The sequence below is a fragment of the Sprattus sprattus genome (assembly GCF_963457725.1).
Source record: "Sprattus sprattus genome assembly, chromosome: 1".
NCBI lineage: Eukaryota > Metazoa > Chordata > Actinopteri > Clupeiformes > Clupeidae > Sprattus > Sprattus sprattus.
In genome coordinates this window covers 75,479,711-75,507,630 of record NC_137920.1, presented here as the reverse complement: position 1 = coordinate 75,507,630, position 27,920 = coordinate 75,479,711, and the positions used below count along the sequence as shown (strand labels likewise).

The window sequence follows — 27,920 nt, the reverse complement described above, 5'->3', positions numbered from 1 at the left end:
ATATTTAGCGCGGATTTCATACATAAATATATCAGTTATGATTAGATAACTTGCTATGGTGACACTAAGAATTATGGTTATTGAAGTACGCTTTAAAGGTTAAAAAAACTAAAATATTTAACAGTGCACTGAGAGCCTTTAGATCCTTGATTCTAATAATACAAATAATAATTCATTTTATTTTAAACACACTTTTCATTCCAAAGAATCTCAGAGTGCCTACATATTAGAAATTAACTATAATAATACAATAACAAAAAATTGTTAACATAAGCATAACAGAAAAGATTTAACACAAGGCCAGAAATGCCTTCCTGAATAAAAATGTTTTAAGATTCTGTAGTTACTCAGCAGAATCCACTTCTGACAGTGTTTAGCATGGGAAAGGGGTTCTTGTAAAAATGATTGGGTTCTTGTATCTATGTATCTTACAAAGACAACTTTCATTTGCTATGAAGGTGACAGCTACACTTACAAAAGCTCTCATTAAAGAATTGTACATAAACCCGTATAAACCCCTATATGCTGTGATGTTCTTTTCCCCTATATGCTGTGATGTTTGAAACAATCATGATGTCATTCAGAGCACAATCAGAGATGTCATTCCTGTGCATTGCGTGCATTTGTATGCTTTCAGACGCAATTATTTTGTATTTGTCTCTCCTGATGAAAAAATGTAAACAAATAAAGAACCAAAATGCATGAAATCTTTTAATTGTTACTCCAGAGTGACATCATATTATTATTATTATTTAGATAGATTTATTTGCTCAAAGAGACTCCTGCTACAGAATTCTACGGGGATAAGATTGGCACTATTTATATGATCCGTGTCAATAGTTAATCAACAGTCCACGGCCCCTTAACAGCTGACCAGGGTTTGATTCCCAGTCAGTGTACGTCGCTTCAGACGAAAACATTCACTATACTTCACCTTTACCTTTCATCATTGTATGTTGTCACAAAGTCACTGACTAAGCATGCAGCCTACCCTGACTAAGCTGCGTCATGGAGGCATGCCTACAGGGGACCACTGGGGGGCTGGGGGGCGCCCCAGAGGGTGTGCGAGCACACAGAGGTTCCCCGTCGAGCGATGCCCTATTGCCTCCGCCCTGACTCAGCACCCCAGCAGGAATCACCACAGCGGGGGAAGCAATCGTTCTTTTGACCCTTTCCACTGACAGGCACCATGTTCCCTTATGCTACAGAATGGGAAAACACCATACAGAAAGATATCTGTGGAAAAGGTGTCTCCTTGGCAACTGTAGATGTACATGGAAAAACCATTCTGGACTGATAACATTAAAACTATTGGTACTTAATCCATAGATGTAGTCGGTACCTTATTTATCATACAGTTTTGACAACAAAAGATACATGCATTTATGTTATACATGTTTTTGTTATCCCAAATAAAGATTCAGACACTATCTGAAGAGGATGTTTCCCTCCACACTAAGAAGACTGAATGGTCAAAATTGTTCAATGGCCATGGCGTTATATAAATAAAATATCACCTGCCTAACACCACATCCTCAGAATTGTTCCTTTTCTCCAAACAATAACCCTAAGCTTCCACACTCAAAACATCAGGCGCCCCCATTTGAGACACGATAAGGTACCCCATTAGGGACAGGAGTTGCACCTTGCAGGATGCACAACCTCTTGTGACTATTTCCACCTGGGCGGGCCATCGTCCCTTGGTGAACCTTGGTCTCTGTAGGAATGTCTGCCGGTAACATGAGTTCCACATGCCTGATGTCAGTATGTAGCCATTGAAGATACTCCACATGGTACTTTTTTTCAACTCTCAAACTAAAGACTTCCCTAGATAAAGATCCCTGTGGAATGCAGCCTTAGTTGTATCTTCCTTCTCCCTTTCTTCACTTAGACAGTCTTCTCTTCACCTCTGCCTGCAGTGCACTAATACCTTCTCTCTGTTCACTATCTGCTTGTTTCCCCTGTTCTTCAGCTGCCTGCTGTCTCGAATCAGCCCTTCTATCCCAACTTGTTGTCTTGACTTGGCTAGGCCTTGCTCCAAACTCCATATCTTTCCATGTCATAATTACAGATGACCTCACCCACGTGATTCAAATGCTTAAAGACATCGGTTTTATAGTACAGTACTTCTGTTGCTAAAGTAAAATGACTCAGATCGAAAAGCAATCTGGATGAAGCATGAAAAGCATCTGTTGTAGTTTTCGGTAGCAGCTGACACAGAGAAGTTGCAGTGCAGTTTCAGTGAAGTTTGACCTCTTTATCCAGTACATACACTTGTTTGTGAAAGGACTGGGAATAATTATGCTTCTGTCATGTTATTTGTCTATGTGCAGCCTGTTTTGCCTGGTTAGAACAGAGCAAATAAAACAAATGTATTTGTGTAGATGTATATTGATATTAGTAATATGAAAACTTGACAGGAAAACATGTACTGTATGTTGGCTTGTTTAAAATTCTGTACGTACCTCTGAGTTTTGGATTGTGCCAGTGGTTCCTCTAGGAGACCAGGAAGCTCAGGAGGGATAAAGACGTCATGATTTCCACTTTTCCCAAAACTGAGATTTTCAGCCCACACCTTAGAGAGCTCAACTGCAAGTATGGGAAGTTATTCTCAGGTCCAACCGAAACACCAAGAGAAACATTCTTTCATTCAAAACATGTGCCATAAACGTTGTCATTTAACGATTCTCACTGGTATATGTTATGAACTCTAAACAAAATTAAGTTTTATGTTAAAAATAACATTTTTTATGGGCATTTGTGCATGGAGAGTGAAAGTTTTAAGGCCTTCTCAATATCAAGGGAATTACCTATCAAAGTGCCAAATAAGGCTTTGGGAATCCCAGACACGAAGAGTTGAGAAATCACATTTCTCATGAGGTGTCAAATTCAAACGAGACTTCACTGAATCACAGAATCAGGTACTCACATATTGTCACAGGCTTTCTCTGCCTGATGGAGGCCCGGATGATGTCAGAGCCATGGATTCGGTCCTTGTGCCTCTGCGACTTTGTCTCATAAAACCACTCCCCAGTCAGGTATTTCATTTTACTCCTGTCACGCGATGTCTTCTGCAGTTCTCTGAGCCAATAAAGGATGACATGAAATATTCAGTCTTTTCTAGCTATTAGGTAGCTATTAAATTAGATTTCTTACTCTCTTAAATGTCTTAAGAATGATTTCATGTAGACTAAGACAGCAGTCATTCCTTTTTGAATAAATCTCCCTTCTCATACCAAAAGGAAAAAACATCCCTACAAACACTCTTCTGAAGATTAAAATTACATTACATTACATTTAGTCATTTAGCAGACGCTTTTATCCAAAGCAACATACAAATGAATAAACAATCAAACTACAATCAATAGAGACCTAGTGTAACAATAAATAGAAGAAAAAAAACATGCAGGAATGTAATTGCTGTAAGTGTAGGTTAAATACTAGGAGAAGTGCAAGTTAGGAAGGGAGGTGCTCTCTGAAGATTATTAGGGTGCTGACATCCCCATGAACAGAATACTGTTATCTTATTTTCAATCGATTTCCAAAGACGCCATCATAAGCTGCATTACATTACAGTTCTACAATAAGCAAACATAGGACACCGCTAAATGCACTGAACGGGAAAGACAGTCTGATTACATTCCATTAATGACTGATACACAAAGATAAAAGGGATCTAGACAAAAGCTTGAACAAAACAAGATCAGTCAAAAGAGAAATGATGCAACTTTAATTTCCAGTGGAATAATGCTGTTATCAAAATGATGTGATATGGAACCATCGACTGTAGATAGAGTATATAAAGTCTATAGACTGATTAAAGAGTATAACAGTCCATATATATCGTCTGTATATACAGTCATTGAATGGAGAAAAAAATAATACTACAAAGTGTAAGATTAATCAAAATGTCATCCCTCACTACTGTAAGTAGCTGTGGAACAATGCTATCGGTTTTGTACTAATATCAACTGTTGAAATGATTGAATTCTTAATATAGAAAACTATTTTATTTAAAATAATAAAAAGATAACATTGTCAGGTCAGTCCCATGCACACTAACTGATAGATGATAGTATAATAATCATGCACAATATAATGCAGCATTTTCCAATAAAAAGTGACAACAATTAGCCTGTGGTGTTCAATAAATGACAATTCATTTTGAGTGTGACTTACTTGACTCGCTGATCCTCTTTGCTCTTCAAATCAGCGTCCCTCTTCAACACAGCCATAATCATCGCCTGCTCCTCTTCAGTCAGGTAGCTCAGGTCTATCATGGCTACTGATAGAGCTCCAGCAGGTGTATTCCTAAGGGGGATTCCTGTTATCCAAAGGGTACAGCGCCACAAATGTGTTGAAAGTGCCTGGGATGGGTGGGGGCCACAGGACAATTACAACACCAAAGCTCAGACTGATGTCACTTCCGCAAAAAACCTTCACTGGGTTACAGATACCAGGTTGTAATTCCCATCATATCGGTTTAGAAAAGCAACACCAGGACGAAAAAACCTGTGGGGAAAAAAAACACAAAGAAAAGCTGATCATAGCATTATACAATCAGTCTACTTACAGTTAACATCAAATAAAGGGACCATGCTTACATTGACATGACAGCTCCACCTTATTCAGAGTGCACTTGACATCGTTTGGCAGTACACATTGGGGATATAATAAAGCCACATGCTCATGATGACATTTGAAGTATCAAATGGATAAACAGGAAACAGACAGCCTTTATAGCCTAATCAACCAATCACAGAGCTTTATGTTGAGGCCTGTTGAGGTTTTCTCTTGTCTGATTTGAGAGGGCATGTGATGTAGCATTGTCAGCTGACTTTCAGAGGATGTGGTATCTGGATGCTTTGATAAACATTTGGAATTCCCTCTAAATGCCTCTTTTATACTGAAATCACATTAGCCCTTAATTCAAATTAGGCACTGTCTTCCTGGCGGGCGGCATCAATCTGAACATCTATCTTGCTTTGTTTCCACAAACCATTTAACTCCTGGTCGGAGCAAAAGGGAAAACATCAAAAGAGTAAGAGACTTTTCAGCGCATGAATAACACTAAATACTTCAATAATATTGCAGGTTTATCACATAAAAAATCATAAAGGTTTGACATAGAATTTTGAAGAATCATACGTTAACAAAAAGGATTTATTCATTTTAATTGCGATTTGTAATTTTTTGTATTATTAATATTTATTATTATTTTGCAACTATGAAGACATAGCACCTATGCCAGCAAACAAGGAAATGTGAACTTAAGTATCCTTGCATGTTGTGAAACCAGTTTATTCTGTACTTCCTTAACTAATGCACTTCCTTGTGAGAATTCCAGTGAGAAAATATGCAGCAACAATAGTATTTCTATGAAAGCCTGCTAGATTGGAATTTAATTGCGTAACTTTCCTTGACTAATCCTCTGCAGCCAAACATTCAGTCGCTCAAACCTATGAGATCACAGTGACTTAAAGGCATCCCTTCTGCATAAACGCCAGAAACTCTCTGGTTGTTTATATGAACAATCAACTATGTACAAACTCCTGAATGAACTAAAGCTATACTATACAACTATTCAGAGTCTTTGAAGGAAATGCAAGTGCAACACTCAGGGGCAACCCTTTTTCTTCTTCCATAACAGCATCAACCGACGAGACCAAACAAAACAGTCCACATGACTTCAAAAATATCGTCTTGAGGTTGAAATAGTTTAGGCATTAGACAGAGAGCATACGGTGGAAATGAACCACTCTCCAACAGCTCATCACCTTGAGCCATCTGGTTTCTTCCCATTTCTGATGCCAGCTAATGAGTACAATCTTCAAGTGCATACATGTTTCTCACTATCTAGAAAATCGTTTGGAACAAAGAGTTCATGGATCCTCTGACAAAGCAAATTACATTTAAACTTTATACCTTATAAATTAAAAACAAGGAATTTGCCCCATGGAAGAATGTGAAGTTCCACTTTTAAAGATGAGCCAATGTTTCTCTGCAAATCTCACTTTAGTGTTGTTTCTTTAGCCATTGTTTCTTTACACATCTACTTTGAAGAGTGGTGGAGGGCTGCAACACATTATGCAAAATGTGCTAACGAGAATGGACCAAATCAGATTAGTTTAATTATTCACATCAAAAGACAGATCATGTGTATTCTATTTCAACTGAAATTCCACCATATTACCAAATGGATAGGCTACTCCAGGTTAATACAAAAACACAATAATGAAATAACCTAAATGTTTGTCCTGTACTAATACTTCTACTGAATACTTTTTTTTTCATATTGGCTATACCTTTTCTTTTAGATATTCAAATTATTAACAAATCACAGCCCCCTGTCACGATAATGCCGTCTACAATGAGGCAGGAAGCTCAGTCTGACTAATGAAAGAATTATGATACTAAAAATGATACTAGTGCTGTCTTGTACCAGAAATAGAGAAGCCTGTTACAAAACTGTACGTGTCCTTTGGATGAACGAACTGCCTACGTCCAAACTGTTTAGCTACTTCGAGACAACTTAATGGAATTGCCCAAACTAACATTATTGTAAGGCAGTAAAAGTAATAGGCTAACGTTAGCAGGTGACAGACAACAGAAAAGATAAACATGTGGTGTAAAGACCGTCAAAAACACTACAACAACGTGTTATTTATCATACACAGCCTAATTAAATTGCATATCGAAGTTGGAACAAAAGTTTACCGTGTCCGTTCCTCTCCTTCACGTCCACCTCAGACCTTTGCCTGAAACTGCCCAAAGCAGATTTCCCTATGGTCTAGATTGACCAAGAATGACATCAGAGGGATTTATCCAGTACAGAAAATGTACGTTAACATCCCAGCCTAGTACACAGTCGCGTTGAAAGACAGTGTCAAGACTGTAGAGGTCTTGGCGAGTAATTAAGTACGATAATAGTATGATACATAAGTTTTAAGATAGTATTTATTTCAACAAAAGCCTCAGCTTTTGGTCATATGCGCGTTATACCTTATGGTGCGTGCGGGGTTGTCAAAGACCAACTCTTCACTCATGAAAAAAAAAAAAATCATGCGACACCCTCTTTCGTACAGGTAGCCTAGCTAAGTTAAACTACGGAAGCAAGGTACATTTGTCCATATGCCCCCCTATCATACGGCATGATGCGACAAGGTGCCCATTCAAGGTCAACACTCTGGGTGTAGTAGGCTATGTCCTCGCTATTTATCCAAATAGCGACAGGGGTCCACAAATGTCCAGTCAGTTAACGTGGTGCTCCCTCTAGCGATAGAGCAGTACTAGGTCCAAATGAACAGGTTTTCCTGAAACAGCATACATATCCAACCTAATCCGGCTATTTTTTATAGTAGGCCTACAACCAAAATTCACATAATTTCCCCGCCAAGGAAAAGAACCTTGTTTGAGTCTGTTTGAGTTTGGGCCCTGTCATGGGCCCAGTCCAACCATAAAGTCAGAGGCTTTTCCCTTGGCACGCGGGGTTTTTATGGTTTTACCCCGTTGTGGAAATGCGCACAGAGTAATTGTCGGTGGCAAGTAGGTGTAATACCCTATTTTGGCTGTAAAAATATTGGATGTAAATAACGTCCGTGGGTGTATACCTGCCCCTTAAGTGAATGGGTTACTATGGTGACAGGTATTTGTTTTCTCCACGGGTAGGCGTTTCATCTCTTTCCAACATAAGTAAACCAGTTACGGATGCGCACTAGTACTCAGTTGCACAATATAGTCATATTTAAGCATTTTGTAGAAGTGGTGACCTGATATAATGTGGTGATCATTTTTGCCGGACATCGAGCTATCTATCAGTTGAAAGAATTGTTCTCAGTGGCTAACGTTTATGGTCAGCGGGTGAACAAAAATCATGGGGAAGAAGGCCGTCGACGAGGATAAAACTTCAATGGCAGAAGCTTTCATGAATTTCCAGTAGGCTTATTCATTTTTTCTCAATACACAGTTTGATTGATTGATTGTGAGCCAATTTAATATCTTGTTTTAACGTTTAGAATTCAAGTCAAAAGAAAGGAAATTGAAGAATTCAAGGAGGATGTTGCACAGTTTGAGGGGGAAAAAATTAAACTGGTCGAACTGGTAAAAAACGTTATTTAATTTAAAAAAGGAGTTGAGAGAGCCACAATAATGGAAGCCATAAGTCACAACCGGAGACATCTACATCAAACTGGTAACGGCGTTGCTGCATTCACAGAGGGATCAATTACGTGAAGAGCAGAAAGGCCACATCACAGTGCTGCGTAAACAAGCGAAAGAGCAGGAGCGGAAGCTTGAACAGAGAGGAGAAGTGAACAAGGAACAGGTTGAGGAGGCTCTCCACCAGAATCTAGAGCTGAGCCGCAATAAAGAAAAGAACCTTGCAGGTATAGACTACACAGACGACTGGGTATAATTGAGAAATAATTTGTTGTAGGCTACGCCAAAGCTCTATCACCACTGTAGCCTACAACTGACAACTTGATTCCTTTCCAATATTTTCTTACATGGATGCATCTCATGCAATTTGTGTCCAATTCCCCCTTGTAGATATGTATATATTGGTACAATTACCGATAATATAAACCACGTGAAGGTTTATTGAATGTGGCATGTCTATTCACTGGCTGTTTTAATGTTTTTTGTTTGCTTGAGAGAGAATTGAACCAGGACCTCAAGAGTCTTAAGGAGCGGGTGCTGGCTTTGCAAGCTGAGAAGGAGGTTTGGCTGCAGTATAAAAATGTGGGTGGACACAAAGATAAAGAGCAGATTGAGCACCTAAAGGATGAACTCTCTGGATTACAAAAGGGTTTTGAGGAGATGGCAGGTGAATGTTTTATTTTCGGTTTCACATTTCTGTGTTAAGAGGGGAAATTTTGCTCAAAAAGTTGAATATTAATTTTAACAAGTGCATTTTATCTTTCCTACAGAAAATATTCACCGGTCTTTGGAGGTGACTTTCAATGAAATTGATAAGAAAAAAGTTCAGTTGATGGATGAGAAAAAACAACTAGCCACAGAGGTAACAGTACTGTCTACAAGACACAAACAATAATGATAAACACAATAGCCTGAATCAATGGGGTTATGTTTTTCAGAGAGCAATCAAGCTTCTTGACAAGAACACTCGCCAAGAGGTGAAAGAGAATGGGTGGCTGAAGAAAGAGGTATAAAATCCATTCATGCTGTTGTTATATGACTGTACAATGGTTGCACTTCCGTAGAAAAATTACATTTACATTTTCACTAAGTCAATTAGCAGATGCTTTTGTCCAAAGCAACGTACAAGGGAGAGAACAGTCAAGCTATGCACAATAGAGACCTAGTGTAACAATAAATACAATTTTTATAGATAAGAAATAGAAAAAAAAAGTGCAGGAATGTAACTGCTGTAAGTGCAAGTGCAAGTGCAAAAATGTGGGAGTTTAGCCACAGATTTCCTTTCCAGGTCACAATATACAAAACAGAAGTTTCTGTCATGGAGGTAGCAGTACAGGAGCTAGAGGAAGAGAATCTGAAGCTTACGGGTGAACTGTTTACCCAGCGGTTGGAGGACCTACAGATATCCAGGTAATCTCTGCCATTACTTACAATTGCAGAATGTTTTTCTGGTTAACAGAAACTATGAAGGTGTTAATGTAACTTGTGTCTGTTACAGCAATGTATTTCTCACTCAAGCAGCTGGACTTGGACCGAGTGATTCTCTTACATTGGAGCAGACCTTTAGGAAAACAGGTGATTCCTAGTTATAATATTTCCTCTGCTATATTATCAATCTTCATTATTTTATTCTTTTCATGATGCTCTTGAAATAAAAAAGAAAGAATGGTGTAATAATATATGTATAAGAAGACACCCTCTGGGACCTCTGGGGAAGACGTATGCTTCAGTGATTGTTTTGCCATAAAAGTGATGCGATATCAAGAAATCATCAAGATCTCCTCTGACGTTATGTTAGTGAAAGTATCTGAAACAATATGATAAAAATAAGAATGTTATCAAGTCATATTAAAGATGTCCATTGCACTGAGGTAAAAGGGGAGCAAGTATGTATTGACCAGTAAACAAAAAAAGCAAAAGGCCTCTAGACATAAAATGAGGCTCTGAAGGGAGATGTTTGACATTATTTCTGTTCAGAATTACATCAGTATTCTAAATGTGGTTGAAGAATGTTTGCAGTGTTATTTTCCCATAACTGAGCCACAAGAGGGCAGCAAAGAGCTCTCTAAAACAGCTGCATTGTGAAAGCCTTAGATACGCACTGATTCATTTGGCTAATGAATCTGTAATATTATGTAGGAAACCTTGTATACTTGTAGTGCAAGAATACACTGTCTGGCAGAGCCATGTCGTATGGAAAAACAGCAGCAAACCGAACAAACTACTGTACACCAGTACATCTGATTACTGTGGCCTATAGCTTCCTGCTTGCATTGGCTCTGTACATGAATAAATCATTATTACCTTTTAAACTCTAATAGCATAAGTTCATGCAAGGACATACAGTACGTTAGGTGCTGTTTAGACCTTACTCACATTCATTCTGTGTCCAGTTTAAGAGGGGCCATGACAAGCTAATGATGAGGAGGAGCCCACTAGCCCTCATGATCAGTAGCCGGGCACCCTTCAGGAAAGGCCTCCCTGATCCATATCAGTTAATGGCAGAGGAAGCCACTGAGTCATATCCTCTCAGGATTGTTTGGCCGCATGGCACTCCAATTTCCCCTTCAGACACCACAATGTCTGGGCACAACAGATTGCAAAGCAACAATGGCAGCAGCTCTGCCCTTATATGGACTTAGTTGTATACGTACTTAAGCCATACGATGCCCAGTGTTTAGGTCACGGAATTGGGCTCATCACCCAATTTCCCCAACAGACGTCTTCCCGAGCTTTGATTGCAGTTCCTTCCCATTTCCCCCAGGAGAGAACGTTCCTGGCCACTTGGCTGTCGTCCAGGCAACACTGGATGGCGAGGTGACCCAGACTCGGGCCCTGGAACTGGAGAGCAGTGAGCGAGGGCTCCGCAGCAGCAGCTCCCCTGCAGCCTCCACTGACGAGGGCTGGCCACACGACCTCAGTGAACTCCTGTACGGCAGCCAGACCTACTTCAAGGTAAGGCCGACTCCGCTACCAGTGAAAATAATTTAATCTAAATAAGTTAAAGAAGTTTGAATCAGAGAGCTACATCTCATCATTGTCTTAAATGTGGACCCCACGAAAAGTAGCTCTGTCGCAGGGTAGAGCTAATGGGGATCCTTTTAAATAAACAATACATTGTGGCGATACATTAGCATAAACTACCAATATGTTCTTGAAGAGTTGCCTTTATTCCGCAAGAAGCCACAAAATTCCCTGCAATCTAGATCTAGCCTCATTCCTCTAAGAATAAAAATGTAAGATTTTTCCATTCAAGCTTTTAAAGAGGCATTAACAGTACTAAACATTTTGGTTAAGCTGAGGATGACTGTGAAAAGCACACAGTCTTTGGATGTTCCCAGCATTAGCTCCTCTTGGCCTGGCCTGGAATATAGATGACGAGACATCTTAAAGACACAATCTCTACCCTTGTTACTGAGCCAGTTCTAGGGCCAAAGAGGAAGTTCTCTCTGTGTCTAACCAACAAACTATCTCTCTGTCCCTCTCCATCTCTCCCCCCCCCCCCTCCTCCTCCATGTCTGGTGTAGGAGACCATGCACCTGGGCTCTCTGGAACAGAGACTGCTGAGTGTGGTGGGCCAGGCCATGCCACTGCACACAGCCTCGTCCGAGGCATACAGCGCCTAGTCTCGCTGGCCCCGCACCACTGGCCACTGACCACCCCCATTACCCACAACAGGTTCCAATAGTTCTGACCACCCCAGCTGCACACATGAAAGGGCCTTTTAAACATATGTAAAAAATAAATAAATAAATCAAACATTTTTTTAAAATATTAAGTAGGAGCAAGTCTTCACATATGACTGAGTGTGGCTATACAGAATGGCCATCTACAAATGACAAACATGAGTGGCATGCTAAAGAAACTAAAACCATTTCAGGATTTGTACCATTAACCCTCTCTGAGCAATCCATAAATATACTCCTATTTCACAGTATGGTTTTGGAACTTTTTTTTGAAAGCTCATACACATGCAAATACACACACACACAGATAAGTCATCATGGAAGCTGCGCTTTATTTGAAAATCAACCAAATTTTGCTTACATACATTTTTAATATATAAACAAAAATAGAATCTGCAGGGACACTGTAGCAAATGTGCTAATCAATGAATAGAATGACCTCCATATTCTGACCATCCTTCACAATCCCCCTCCCTCCCTCCCCCAGAACAGACAGGGTGGATTTTATATACACCAAGCACCGATCAACAGTGCTTCCTTTCACCCTGTTCCATTGGACCTACAACTAATTTATAAAGATACTACCGACCCCACCCCTTGTGTTACCAATATCTGAAATACACACTCCCCTCCCTAGGTGAAGGAGTCCCCCTCAGTGCCACACCCGCACAGATGGCCAGAGCATGAAGGTGACTCTGCACATTCGGATGGGGAAAGGCAGCCATAGTCCTGTAAAATGTAAAATAATGACATGCCAAGCAGAAAAGCAATACAGATCCTCTCCAATGCAACGCCGCTGAATCACAAATGTAGTGCTTCGCTATTTTGATAAATGTTCCCTTGCAAAAAAAACCCTAGGCACAGAATTGACTATGTGGATTATTAATTCATTGTATGTTCCGCCCCCTAGTTCCCTTACAAAACATAGGGCTGTGAGTTTCTGAGCTACAAAGAATTGCACTAGACATGAGAATGGTTGAGAATATTTAGTGCTCTATTTGTCTTTACAGGTGTTTTCATTTTTTATATTATTATTATTTTTCTTTACTCAGTCACTCTTAAAATCCAATTATACAATCAATCATACCCATGTACGTATATTCTTCAGTTCAATAAAGTCTTTTTTTTTCTTTTCCTTTCATGTCCTCAATGGGTAATCATAAATAAATAAACAAAAAACACAAGGAATGTCTACTGCAAACGTAAAACATAAAAAAATAAAAATAGAATAGAAATCATAGTATAAACGGAAGTTAGCTTTGTCTAATTGATGGTGGTTAAATTAGATAATGCATGATTGATGATCAAAGGAAGATATAACTCACCCCTGTAAACCCCATTTAAACCCGTCCCCCCCCCACCCCCAGAAAACATCAAGCTGTATGAGTGGCAACCAACTCTCTTCTGATGAATCACTAAACACCCCTTTGCCCCTCAACAGGGATGTGTATCTGCCCCAGGATGTGTATCTGCCCCAGATGCCGTCCAGGGTGAGTGTTCCCTGTGTGTGGGTGATGATGACAGTGCACACTGTTACGGTGTTAGACACGTTACAAAACAGGCACCAAGTCCGCTGCGCCTTCCGAAGAATTACACCCCCCCCCCCCCCGCCCCCCCCCCTACCATTCCCGTGTTTGATTTCCTTCAAAAGCCTTTTTTCTTCTCCAAAATGATATTTTCAGGAGAAACTCAAACATAAAAAGTAAAAGTTGAATTTAAAGGTTTTCAAGATTTGCTGCGGTCAAGATTCTTCAGACTCCAAATTTTACATGAACTGCATCTGTAAGAAGAGAGAAGACTAATGAGATCATTGTATTGCACATAAATTAATTGTACCTTTTTGAGCAGCAAGATCCATCATGATCCCTTCTTTTTCCGCTAAAATAACCAAAATGAACATCTTAAATCAAACTTGATCTATTTCATCATGTTGCTGTTACATTTCTGTTGAGAAGTGTCAAACAGCATCAATAGAGATGACCTTATTAACTACTTGCACTTGTTCCGGGGGTTTTGGTTGGAAACAAAAGGTGTTTTGTTCAAGAGACTGACAATAAAACTAACGCTGGTTAAAGGGACACAGATGTTTATAGGACATCAAGATTTACGTGCGTTACCTCAATAGGTCTATGTGAGTCCTGAAATAATAAGCCCGGAGCTCCAAGCATGAGTTCTGATGTTTCTGTCCTCGCCACTGTTTTACATGCAAGACTCCATGGTGTGTTTCTTATCAACACATCACAGTTCAAACAGCATGAAAGAGACTTATCTATGATTCATAAGCTGTTAAAAGGTTCATTCTCCCATGTCCAAAACAGTCCTCATGCATCTTTGCAAACTGTATTACTAAAGCAATTAGTATACTACTCCCCCTCAATTCTGTCTTCTGCTACCCTGCACTATTGAAGGTGGAAAAAGTACATTTTTCTTTTAATCAAACAATATGTGGCATACACATACTGCATACAACTGTGACTGACAATTTGAAAGTTTCCTATGTAGGCGCAGAACTCATGCAAGGAGCAATACTGTCGTTGAACAGTGAACTCAAACAGACTTATGACAGAGTGGTGCACACATAAAGCTTAATATCGTCCAAACTACCATGCCCGTACAGAACTGATGCGCGCACGTATGGCAAAGTGGCATTATCACTGACACGCATGTGTGGCTTCTCAGGGTTGACTTGCCATCGTAATAATAAGCTAATAGCGCTGGCAACAGGGGGGGGGGGGACGTCATCATAAAAGGGGTGAAATCAATGAGGAGATGAATGTGGTGTGATGGCTTAAGCTTCAGTGCCAGGGAAACTCCGCGGAGGAGGAAGAGGAGGAGGAGGAGGAGGGTGCCGTGACGAGCCCCGAGTCTAAAGTGGCCGTCACACTCATGCAGCACCCCGTGCACACTGACAGACACACAGACGACAGAACATGCTGTACCTAAAGATGCTCTACAAGAAATCCTTGAGAGAGAGCTGTGCAAAGGGGTCCTGGCCTGGAGCTCTGAGGGGACTCTGACTGGAGGGGCTAGAGGCTGCCGAGCGCTAATCAGAGAGAATGAGAGAGAGTGAGGGCACCCAGGAGCAGCCAGGGAGGAGAAACACCACCACCACACACACACACACACACACACACACACACAGGAGAAACAACACCACCACACACACACACACACACACACACACACACACACACACACACACACTACAGGGAGGAGAAACATCACCACCACACACACACACACACACACTACAGGGAGGAGAACCACCACCACATACACACACACACACACTAAAGGGAGGAGAAACAACGCCAACAACGCCATCACCACACACACACACACACACACACACACACACACACACACACACACTACAGGGAGGGGAGGAAGGGGAAGAAAACCAAGAGCTCAGAGGAGGGAAAAGGGGAATATCAGACAGACAGACAGACAGACAGAAAGACACAGACAGACAGACAGACAGACAGACAGACAGAAAGGTCCAGGAGAAGAAAGGGATCTGTGTGCGGAGAGCAGCTGGCCTTGTGGCGCTGGAGAAGTGGCGATGCCAACTTGGCAAGGAGAGTCTGTGACGCTCTGGGCAGGAGAGGTGCCACTTTGAGGGTGGTGGCGAGGCTTTAATGGGAACATAGCACCACGTAACCACCTTCAAAAACCACAGCCCTCGCGTTTGAAGCGGCGCCGCTCTAAGTGCTAGCATAGCGGGCACATGAGAGGGTGGGAGAGGCAGGATATGTATTCCCTCGGCAGAATGAATTAGGGAGAGGGAGAGAATACTTATCCTTCAAGAAAAGAAAGAAAAACTAAAAGAAAAAGAAAAAGCCTCAATGTTGACATGGCAGCCATCATATTCAGAACATAGCTGAAATGGTATATGGGGGGTGAAAGTGATTCACTCAGCTTATTCTGAATAGAGGTTCAGTGTGCCAGAAATGCTATTGCTCCCAGCCATAGAATTCCATCTGTCATTTGACCAAAAATAAAAAAAGTCATTTCACAATGAAATGTTGAATACTAATGTATTTAATATATATAAAATATATATTTTACACATATAAAATATATATATATATATATATATATATATATATATATATATATATATATATATATATATATATATATATATATATATAAATAGATAAAGAAATAAATAGATAAATAAAAAAAAATCAGGACACCAAATGATGTCCTCATAATGCCTTTAAAACAATAATTTAATTTAGGCATAAACTGCTGACGGACTAAAAAAAAAAAAAAGAGAAGCAGTTTGGGTTTGATGGGACAGGCCTGGTTCAGTCCCAGCCCAGCATGGGGCCTTCTCTGCACCTCTAGGACGGGGACGAGGACGCAGACCTACCTGTGCGCCTGAGACGGGGCCAAAAGGGTTGGCCGGCCTCATGACCGGCTGGCTGTACATCATGGTGGGCTGGGTCATCATATTCACAGAGCCCACTGGAGGAGGCTAGAGAGAAAACGGAATACATAATAAATAATAACAACAACAACATGTTACATCTATATAGGACCTTTCACATGGTCCCATCATGATCGATTTACATCGGAGGAAAACAAATTAAATACATCACATACATACATACATACATCATATTCAAAATCATATTTCACTGATATACACTAAAATTGGGCTGTGTTATATTTTTCATGTTCATTTCATAATTATTTGAACAACAGGGCTTTCAGCTACCTTTTTGTCTGGGGAGAAAGAGACGAACTGACACAACAACTGTGTTGGAGTGAAGTGGAATGTGGACAGAACAAAACCCAATTGTCCTGCCCTGATCCGACCGCTGTGACTTGGTTTACTAAAGTTCAAGAATAGCTCTCATGTGATGAAGTCACTGTTAGACGAACTTGTGCTTCAGGAGACAAAGACGCAGAGACACACGGAGGCATCACCCGCCCTCGGTCACTGCCACGTTTTCAGTCAAATCCACGTCGCCATTACAAAGACACTTTATGGTTTACTGTTCCAGCGCACTGGTTGCCTGTGCAAGCATGGCAATCCAGACTATTCTCATTTGTAGTTCCACGTTGGTGGAACGAACTGCCTAGCACTACCAGAGCAGGGGCGTCGCTCTCTACCTTCAAGAAGCTCTTGAAGACCCAACTCTTCAGAGAGCACATCCCTTCCTAACTGGCACCTTGGCTTAACTTGCACTTAAGCAGTTACAGTATTTATTGTTACACCAGGTTTTATTGCTCTTAGCTTGACTGTTCTCTCCCTTGTACGTCGCTTTGGACAAAAGCATCTGCTAAATGACAATGTATGTAAATGTAGGTTGTTCGTGGGATGAGTCAGTGTTGGGGGGGGGGGGGGGTATAATGCAGTCATTGCGTAAGTGACTATTCAGCAGGCCTCTGAAGCTAAGTGGAGGAGTCTGACAGAACTTTACAAGCAAATGATTCGGTTCACCTTTCTGAACTATGTCGCAAAGACAAACAAATGATTGTGCACATTCCAGCCACTACGACTCTGGTGACTTCCTGGGATTGTGAGCGACTTCATGGTAAACACACGACTGCTGATTAGCACACTACTGGAGGCAAGGTGGACCGGACCTCATTAACACTGGCATGCGTAACATCTTAGAGGGCCCAGATGCACAGGGTTGGTTTTGGTCTTGCTCTCACAAGCATTCTAGGTCAGAGGGGGGGGGGGGGGGGGGGAGTAAAATCTTTGCTCTAGGGTAAGTGAGGGGGGCAATAGAATGGCAAGGGGGCAATAGAATCAGGTCAGCGTGGTCACGACACATTACAAACACCTGTGTGAAACACTGTTTTTAAGCTAACATACCAAATCCCATTGAGCACTTGGCAAAGCGGATGGTGTGGTATTTAAAGAAAGCAAGCTCTCCTCTCTCACCATCCCATATGCGGTCATCATTCCTGTAGGCGTTGTTGCAGGGAAGGCCATGACAGATGGTGCCTGAGACGACAGAAACGGAAAATTAGAACTTTCGCAAAGACCACAGAGAGACCAAGAGAGCACGAAATGTCAAGTAACGAGCAGGTTATTCAGAAAATCGTTTGCACATTAAGATTGTCAGGCTGGAGACAAATGAGCTTCATAGCCGCCACATGTCTCAGAGAGAGAGAGAGAGAGGCCACATGTCTATGTGCACGTGTTAGTTTCCACGGTTGGACAAGCAAGCCACCTGCACAACGCAGTCCTTGTTCATTAGTCTACTCAAGGAGGCCATTTTCTAATAACACCACCACTTAAGCACCCCTCACTGCCGGCCAGGTGCTTAGTGTGCGTCTGGGAAACATTACGAGTGCCCTTTGGGAGTTAGTCTGACAGGAGGAGGAAGAGCTGCTCAGTACAGGACCCCAGACAGAGTGGGGTGGGTAGAGAGAAGAAGAGCGTGTGTGAGGGAACGTCCTCAAAGGCAGAGCGGCCATTGGCAGGTGCAGTGGGGCTCTGCTGAGAGAGAGGAGCGGGGCTCTGACTTCCCCAGTCGGCACTTGTGACAGAAACACTTCTGTTCGACATTCAGCGGAGTGAAAATGCTTATGGACGGAAATCTTTAATTAGTTCTTCCCTTGCGAGGCCGAGCAGGTCTGGACATATAGGGTTGGAAAAGTATGGGGAAAAAACCCGCACAAAAAACTTTGTTATATTGAAAGATGCATCTCTGAACACCTGCACGGATAAATTGTGGCCTTTGAAACAATACGTTTAAAAGCAGGCCAATGGAACAGAAGTGACCATGGCCTACCCTGTTACAACACTTACAAGCGAAATTTGACCTAAAAAGTTCTACGGTCAGCGGTTGATTCGAGATTCGATTGATTTATGGAGTAGATTTTTTTTATGTGAAATACAAGGTTTTACACTAGCAACAATATGACTACATCAAGGAATTATATTAATTTTTGTTCTTGTTTTTAAGTACATAAAAGCTCAATCAGTAACCATGTGGAAAACATATCAGATCATATTCAATTATTTTTAATGATATTAATATCAGCTGGATTCTTATTTAAAAGCGTGTTTGCGTGTCATTGGTAAAACATTTCGACTTCAAACATAAAGACTGAATCGAGTGGTCGACTCACCTGTTCTTTCCCAATGTAATTTCAACCAGTGCAATTTAGATAGCTAGTGATAATCATTAACTTTTAACTTGCATACTTTCCCTTCTTTTCTCTTCCTCATGGCTTGAACCATGAAGACCATCACGTACTGATTCATCTGTCAATTATTACGTTTGTAGATCGTTTCAGTTTCACACATCTCAGGTATACGAGAACTCCCTCAGGATGTGAAAAACATTCAGTACTACTAACACACACACTGTAGCAAGTCTCTTTGGACACGGTATTTCCTTAAAGCCTTAATGGACACGGACATGACAGCATCAAGCTCTCTCTAGTCTTCAGCGCCCACGGAGAGGACAATCAATCAATCAATTCAATTTTATATAGCGCTTCTCTATATACCCGAAGACGCTTAACAGAGTAGTCCGGTCCAGTCCATTCATTCATTCAGACAGTCATACCAGTGGTGGTAAGCTACATCAGTAGCAACAGTGTCCTTAATGGACACGGACATGACAGCATCAAGCCCTCTCTAGTGTTCAGCGCCCACTGAGGACAGGACAGAGGAAGACTGCAGCAGTGGGAGAATAGGACAGTAGAGAGCAGAGAGGGAGGCAGTCTGTCTGTGGCTGTCTTAGGACAGTAAAGAGCAGAGAGGGAGGCAGTCTGTCTGTGGCTGTCTTGCCATGCCAGCTCTCTGGGAGATAAGCAGGTCAGATTGCGCCCAGCGTGTGACTTTGCAAAAGACCAGTCTGCATGTGTAGAGACACACACACACACACACACACACACACACACACACACACACACACACACACACACACACACACACACACACACACACACACACACACACACACACACACACACACACACACACACACACACACACACACACACACACACACACACACACACACACACACACACACACACACACACACACACACACACTGACCACAGTGGAAGCTGTGAGGTTAATCAAATACATGCTTTTTCTGAAGCAGGAAGAGCTTCAACTGTTGGGACTTACGTATTGGAGGAAATGCATGCCGTTCTGTACTTCCCCCCAACGGTGAAATCAATTACACGGTGCAACACATGGTTAGAGAATACACATGAGAGAACTGGCAGGTTTATTTCACACAGATAGCACTAGCTAACAGTGAGACACACACAAAGACAAGACCAACTACTCCACCACCATAGCCACTGAAATCCACAAGAATTAAGGGGTCCAAAAGGCACATAAATAGTTGCCAGGTTAATGACATGGAAGTCCTTCTTACTTCAGGAAATGGCTTGACCTTGCGTCATGCCAAGCCCTTGGGTACAGCAGTACTACTCACCATGGCAGCGGGGTTCCACGTGGTTGAAGGGGCACTCTTTGGTTGCCAGTTTGTTCCACCTGTTAACTTCTTCTCCCCGGGCTGACTCCAGTGAAGGTCACTGGAATATGTGACGGGACATTAATTAGAAACACACACACAGAAATACACAGACAAAAATACACAGGCACACAGACACACACACACACACACACACACACACACACTCTTGATGACAATGCTCTTACTTTTTTGCTGTACCATTACCAATTCCCAGATCTGAAAGACGAAGAAAAAAAAAAGTATGTTTTTATGGATTCAATATACTTTCGAATGACCAACAGTGGATATCTGATTAACAGTCCCTTGCATTCTTTCATTCTCATTTGAGAAAAATGTTGATTAACATGGGACAGAAGCATGAATTATGTTAGGGATAATGTATAGTCTGCTGGTCCTTCTTGAAAAATAAATCAAGCCAAAAAAAAAAAAAACAGGATCCCGACACACGTACTACACAATACAGTGACGTACTACACAATATTATTATTATTATTCCTATTAAATTAAAAAACCCCAAAACAAAAAAACTAAACACTTGAATAGAACTAAGCTTGAAATCCAGGCTGCCTGAAAATCTCCATAATGACAGAGGTCTAGGTGTGAGGTGCACAGAGGGGGTGCGAACATGGGTACATACTGCCCACAAGATTGGCCAGGGAAGAGTCCAGGTCGTCCGACACCAGTTTGGCTGCCTGCTGGGCGCTGGGGGTGAGGCCCAGGAGGGAGGCGGCTACTGTGGGTTTCAGAATTCCACCTATGACATCGTCTTACAGGAAAGGTACCAGGGACGGACGGACAGACGGTCGGAACACGCACAGACAAGAGGAGGGAATGATATTTAGTTAGAGCTGGAAGAGGTCTCAGTGTTGTACACATAGAAACCAAAATAAGAGATCCGCAATGGAGTAACATGAGGAGGAGGAGGACCAAGTGAACTCACCCGATCATGCATGCCATGCAAAGCCAGTGACCGAAGTGCAAGGAAAGAAAAGATGACAGATGAGTGACGTGCCTTACAACTGACACAAATACTCACACGCACGCACACCTCCACACACACACCCCCCCCATACACACACACACACACACACACATTCAATCCCTCAGGCCATACAGTACACTCAAAGCTCACAGTGGTGTGAAATGCTAATACTGGGGTTTTCTTCAATGGTTACTTAAAAGCGTGCACTAGCGTGAGACCCGGTGTGGTTGGGTGGTGGTTGGGTGTAGCCTGTGTGAGCTTTTATGAAGGTGACTGGCGTGTGTGTGTGTGTGTGTGTGTGTGTGTGTGTGTGGTTGGGTGATGCCTGTGTGATCTTGTGTGAGCTTGTATGAAGGTGACTGGCGTGTCTGCGACAGGACCAGCTGGGCTAGATGGGGGGGGCCATGTGAACAAGGGAAAGAGCCCCCCCACATAAAACCCAGACACATTACTGATTTCAGTCGCTGATTTTAAGGCTGACATGATTCAGTAACCACAGCTAAACCCGGGGTTTGAAAATGCGTTCTCAACCAATTCAAAAAGTTATGTAAACATGTCAGGCACAAGCAAACATTAACCTATTTACAACCATCATCCTGTCAGCAGGGGTTTGAAAATGCATCTCAAAAAATGTCTAAATTAAAAAAAAAAAAAAAAGTTATGTAATTATGTCAGGCACAAGCAAACATTAACCTAAAAATATATACATCCATATATTAATCTGTGTCAATGACTGAAAAGCATATCTCAACCAGCCAAAGCTCCTTTAACCCCTGCAAGCAGAGAGCAGCGGAGGGCCGCGATATCTTGTCTCCTGAGTGACAGAGATGGAGCGGGAAGAGCACACACACACACACACACACACACACACACACACACACACACACACACAAGGCAGTCATGGTGGGCTGGAGCAAGCGGGCTCTTACCATCAGTCTCTGCGCCGTTAGCTGCGGACGAATTATTTCCAAACACAGAGTCAAAGTCAACGTTAAGGCCTCTTGAGGTCTGTGGTGGAGGGGCAGGAGACGTGGAGAACCCTGGGAACAAGAAGCAGAGATGGGGGGGGGGGGGGGAAATTAAGTCATCTGTGGAGGACCTAGTTCTTACTCTGCTGCATCCTTAAGCTCCTCCAACCCCAAAAGAAATACAGGTTTACTATCGTGGCAGTATTAAGGCTGAAGGAACGGCACAAACTGCTCAACACAATGGACAATACTACACCCCCTACACGAACCAACTGGTCAGACAGCAGAGTGTTTTAAGTTAGGGGCTCCTTCAACTCAAATTTGCACAGCTAGAGCTCTGTCAAATTCTATTTATTTTATATATATAAATGTGTTTATTTATTTATTTTACCAATCTCAGTGTTTGTCATTGTAAGTTATTTGTAAGTATACATTTCTTTCAGAGTTCTCTGGTAAGTATGTCTAGCTTCATCTCTTCTCCCCCCCCCCCCGGTGTCTAGATGAGCTCTGCTGGAGAACCCAATAAACTGTGGAGTCTCCGTGGGGGCACCCTGCTGTTCCTGGCCTTTTCAGACAATGGCAAAAAGAGAGTTAGCAGACAGACAGCTGGCAGACACAGAGGAGGAAGAGGAGGAAGAGGAGGAGAGCAGAAGGATGGGCGGGCGGGCTGGAGAGTCACCTACCTCCAAATAGGCCAGCTACAGCAGAGGACTCAGAGTGGAAGAGGGGAGTGTTAGGGTAAGGTGCTGAACCACAGAAGGAGTCTGACAGGGCCCAGGAGGAAGAAGCACAAGGACACAGACGGATAGACAGACAGATTAGCAGAGGCAGAGAGAGAGAAAGAGAAAGAAAGGAAAAAAAAAGAGAGAGGGAGAGGCATTCAAAGGAGGAGAGAGAAAAATACTTGAGAACAAGATCAGAGCACACAGAATTAAAAGCTTAGGAATGTGATAAATAATAATAATATAAAATGTGCAACTAAATCATAACTGAAGTAAGTACAAATATACAGACAGATGGCAGAACTTAAACTAAAAAAAGAAACTGACCAAAACACAAACGTGAAACTCAAGAAGTTGTTGACGTACACCAGATGATAAATGGAAATAATGTTCTGATTTACTTTTGACTTGCATGTTGGAACTGCATGAATGTCTTGACTGCATAAATGGTGGCAATAAAAAATGTATCACAAAAACTTTGTTGACAAAACCTAGAAGCTTAAACCAAAGAGCTGCTGCAGCTGCTGGTCTTAGAGATGCATTTTAATAAATATTAATAATAATAATAATTATTATTCATTTTATTTTTAACGCACTTTTCATTCAAAAGAATCTCAGAGTGCCTTTTACAGGTGGCAGCTACATGAAAACACGGCCCACTGTTTCCTGCGTGTCAGAAAACATGAGCTCTGAGAGCTTCAGTGTAATACCTGTGACACACGGCTCTATCGGAGCTGGGTTCTCATGATTGGATGCAAGAGAAGAGCTTGAATCATTAAAGGGATTGTAATAATCTAGAAAAGAAATAATGATAATAATGAAGGACAAAAAGGAAGAAGAAGATCACAAGGAATACTTATTGCTGATCACTCTTAAAAGAACTACAAACTAACTATGCAGAACTACAAAACACAATACAGTAAAATAAGCCCAAAGCAGGACACACAAGAGGTTAACACACAAACAGAACCAAAAGCTTTAGGGGAGGCGACAGCAGGGTCAGGCTAGAAGGGTCAAGGCAGGAAAGCATGGGTGTATAGGCCCCCTTCACCTCACAGCATTTCAAACTAAACATGTCAGTCATCTCCTACCCAGCAGGCCTAGAGCGCGAGCACACACACACACACACACACACAAAACACAGGCTTCTAAACGCCCACAAGCTAATGATAGCAGAGGCAGACACTCACTAAGGTCCTGACTATTTCAATGAAAAAACCACAGCCATGTAGCTACAATCAAACAAACCTATGTACACACACACACACACACACACACGGATTCAGCTATTAGTCATTTCATCCTCAAGAGGATAATTAGTGCATTTCTCCTCAGACTTCAATTAGCATTTTCCCACATGCCTCTCAGAAACGCTCGAGTCAGTGAAAGAATCACCGTGTCAAAGTGACATCAGAGCAGACGGGAGGTGTGGTGTCACTGCCCACGACCACCCTCGAGCCAAGCTACTATGACGCATGCAGGGGGCAAGCACTTCAATGCTAACAGCCTTCAGAGTAGAAAAAAAAGGAAATTATAAGAAGCCACTATGATATATATAAAAAAAACAAAGCCTTTTACCACAAAACATTTCATGACTGGGTGTCCTAGGAGAAAAACTAACACCATCTGAGGCCACAACAGGTAGATGAACGGCATCGACAACAAGATTTGCAAGGAAAGGGTTTAAGTTTGGAATGGAGTCGTCGACAGCGTCAGAAGAAGTGAAAGGATCTACACGGGTAACGGGAACAGAGAGGAGAGAAGAGAGCACAGAAATGTTAGATAGAGATGAGGGGACTAAACCACAGCATGCAGACCACTTAACTACACATACATGATGATACAACTTAGCGTAGACATGGAGCCTTGCAGTGCTCAACCCATGACAGATCGAGTGAGAGAGACAGACTGAAAGACACAGAAAAGGAGAGAGAGAGGAGAGAGAGAGAGAGAGAGAGAGAGAGAGAGAGAGAGAGAGAGAGAAAAAAAAAAAAGAGTTCCACATACTATGCAAGATAGAACCAAAGAGTGTCATGTGAGAAGTTGGAATATGATGACATGAAAACTGAAGAACTGAAAAAACTGAGGCTCAATACTGAGATCCCTGTCCTCCTCAAAAGAAGAACTCCACAGTGTTCCAACCCCTCAACCGCCGAAACTTTCAGGACGTCAGGAAAAGAGTTCCAAACACGCAGTTAACTATTAAACTACAACTGTTACTCCAATTACAAAATTACTAACACTGTTACTCACATTCTGATTGAGCAGCAACCACACAGACACACACATACAGCACAAGTCATGGATCATCTCATTTGACTGTCTGTGCCCCCTCACGAATCAGACCTCCTCAAGGGAATTAACTTACAAGCCTTGCATCCTAAACCCCAATTAGACCTCAACTCGAGGGAATTAAGTTATTTGGCTACACAAAGGGAATTATCTTATTCTGTCTACACAAGCCTTGCACCCTAAACCCCAATTAGACCTCAACTCGAGGGAATGAAGTTATTTGGCTACACAAAGGGAATTAACTTATTCTGGCTACACAAGCCTTGCATCCTAAACACAAGCCCAGTCTACAGAACACTCCCATGTCTGATTATGGACTAGTACTTTAGGCAGAAATATTGAGGTAACAATTTATTCTTTAAGATGGCATGGGTAAGTACACACTTTGGCATACAGAATGCTTTTTGCAAAAATCTTTCCAAAGCCTGTTTTCTTTATTCTGCTTTCTGAATAAAATAAGTTTTATTTTTATTTTGCGGTTACTAATAGCAACCTGGTTCTGGCCAGCCTTAAGTGTGTGTGTGTGAGGAAAAATGCCTTTCCTAATACAGGCAGAAATGTTGAAGGGCTTTACAAACCAAAACCTGTGAAACATAGAACATATTATCGTGGCCTATTCAAAAACCCACTGAATACTTCATCTCACTGTTTCTAAACTCAGCATGGCAAACGTACGTACTTCCTGCCCCAGCCGTGTCAGAACTCATAGTCCTGTGTGTAACCGTCACAGAAAAGGAACACCACAAGATTGGACAAATTATTAGACCAATGTTCAGGATATTTTTAGGGATCAGGGATGGACAGCATCACTCCCTCACTATGCAACAACTTAAGAACACGTACAACATGCATCTACAAGCCAATCGCTTCTCTATACGCATGACCCATACAACATGTCTCTAAAACATTGACGAGATGCACTTGATGGAAGTCTATGTAACACTATGTACCAAATATCTTATCTTAAGGCTTAAACAATAGGAGAATAATTAATTAAACGCTTACCTTCACATTGTAAGGCAATTTTAGTGTGATACAATTGAGCATATCGAGAACCTTATCTAATCATGCAAACTTTATCTCTGTTTTCTAGAGCAAAGACTTGCTTACATTACACACACAACAGTGGTTCTGATAACCCCTACTCTAACGGAGTGGCTAAAAGGATAATGTCTACTTAACACTGGCATGAAAAACTGACCAAACCGTTCTAACGATACAATAGATTTCCTCTCGCATACAAGCCATTTCTTGTGTCGTTCCGTGTCAGTTTTCAAGGCCAAACCTCGTGGGTTTGTCTGAGGCTTAAAATGATCAGTTCACCGGTTATAGATGACATAATCAAAACGACTCTCCTTCAACTTGGTTGTGGAAGCCAAAGGTGTTTATCTACCAAGTATGCTGACCATGTCGCCGAATATGTTGATGCTCGTCATTAACTGCCAAGGAAACTCGGGACATTCTGCTGTGTATGCTAGTCATCCCTGTGGTAAGTGTACCCCCCCCCCCCCCCCCCCCCCAGGCTGTGGTTAGGGTACTCACCTCCCCAGGTGTTTGCTACAGGCAAGCCTGTGGAGAGAGGCAGCGTTGGCTGAAATGTTGGCTGCAGGTCCAGGAGGTCACTCTGCATCTTTGAAGTGCTAGAAAGAAAAGGCAAAAATAACATGGCAATTAAACTACCTCCCTCGAACAGAGACCAGTTTCCCCTTCAACTCTGTGCGCGCGCACGCACGCACGCACGCACGCACGCAGCTCAACACCTGGAGTAAACAGCACATTTGCAGTTATCTATTGTATCTATGTATCTATTTTACGTTTTACTTATTTTTCTATCCGTGTCTCTTTACAGTATTTGTAAACCCCCTCCCCCCCTTTTCTTTCCTTCCTAATCTGAGGCGCATTGTGTTACCTTCGTGTATGAAACGCGCCGTAAAAATAAAGTTTGATTTGATTTGATTTGAACCCAATCTAATGGCTCGGTCTGGGGGAGGGTTCAGGGCCGGCCTGGGTTCTGTAAAGCACGTTGAGAATTGTATTGTTTTGGCGCTATATAAAAAAAACTGTCCTTGCCTGTTTGTGGAGCTGGGGGTTGAGAAGAGGTCGATGGCAGGAGCCGTGTTGATGCTCCCCCCTGTCGATTCGGGTGACGCAGCCGTGGTGGCAGCGGAGGCGGGCATCTTGGAGAGTTCCTTGAGACGCTGTTCCTGATCGCAAGGGATCAGAAGTGAAACACAGGGGCCCGCAATCGCAAAAACCAGTGCTAAGACTACACACACACTCAAGTTACAGTCTTAAAAGAACACACACACACACACACACAACTAACAGTGCTAAGAGAACACACAGACACACAAAACTAACAGTGCTAAGAGTACACACACACACACACACAATTAACAGTGCTTAGAGCACACACACAAATAGCTGGGTTGTGTTGTGCAGAACGTGTGCGCAGACAAAGGCCGTGGCCCTTAGAAAGGACACGCACCTTAAGAGCCTTCAAGCGAGCCTGCTCCTCCTCAAGGGCAGCCTGCTTTTCCCGCTCGTCCACTTTGGTGAAGGATATGCCCGTGTTGGCCAGCGAGGAGACCGCATTGGACAGGGTGCTGGCTCTGCAGGGGTTGCACAGGAAGACACAC

The 27,920-nt window shown here is 42.1% G+C and overlaps 2 protein-coding genes across 4 annotated transcripts in view; one reads left to right on the top strand and one right to left on the bottom strand.

Annotated features, from left to right (window-relative positions):
* Positions 1–7,873: 7,873 nt before the first annotated feature.
* On the top strand, positions 7,874–11,783 carry ccdc83 (coiled-coil domain containing 83; the record flags this gene model as incomplete). The annotated part of the gene is made up of 10 exons (XM_080846771.1): positions 7,874–7,935; positions 8,016–8,100; positions 8,216–8,407; positions 8,653–8,824; positions 8,928–9,019; positions 9,096–9,164; positions 9,446–9,567; positions 9,656–9,732; positions 10,922–11,112; positions 11,685–11,783. 10 exons carry the CDS (start codon positions 7,874–7,876, stop codon positions 11,781–11,783), a joined length of 1,161 nt encoding a protein of 386 aa, XP_080702897.1.
* Positions 11,784–13,476: 1,693 nt separating this feature from the next.
* Positions 13,477–27,920, bottom strand: part of picalma (phosphatidylinositol binding clathrin assembly protein a) — a 29,098-nt gene continuing 14,654 nt past the window's right edge. Inside the window, exons 11-24 of one of the 3 annotated variants that reach the window (XM_080837877.1) lie at positions 27,770–27,893; positions 27,352–27,479; positions 26,824–26,921; positions 24,568–24,720; positions 23,700–23,783; positions 22,951–23,031; positions 22,229–22,339; positions 20,955–21,071; positions 20,503–20,533; positions 20,276–20,375; positions 17,749–17,811; positions 16,222–16,326; positions 14,783–14,886; positions 13,487–13,623 (exon numbers count right to left, since the gene is read on the bottom strand). In XM_080837877.1, the coding sequence (XP_080694003.1) occupies positions 14,794–14,886; positions 16,222–16,326; positions 17,749–17,811; positions 20,276–20,375; positions 20,503–20,533; positions 20,955–21,071; positions 22,229–22,339; positions 22,951–23,031; positions 23,700–23,783; positions 24,568–24,720; positions 26,824–26,921; positions 27,352–27,479; positions 27,770–27,893 (1,288 nt within the window). In that variant the 3' untranslated portion in view covers positions 13,487–13,623; positions 14,783–14,793. Of the gene's footprint in view, positions 13,624–14,782; positions 14,887–16,221; positions 16,327–17,748; positions 17,812–20,275; positions 20,376–20,502; positions 20,534–20,954; positions 21,072–22,228; positions 22,340–22,950; positions 23,032–23,699; positions 23,784–24,567; positions 24,721–26,823; positions 26,922–27,351; positions 27,480–27,769; positions 27,894–27,920 lie in introns of all 3 variants that reach the window. The other 2 variants (XM_080837878.1, XM_080837879.1) reach the window with 2 other exon arrangements.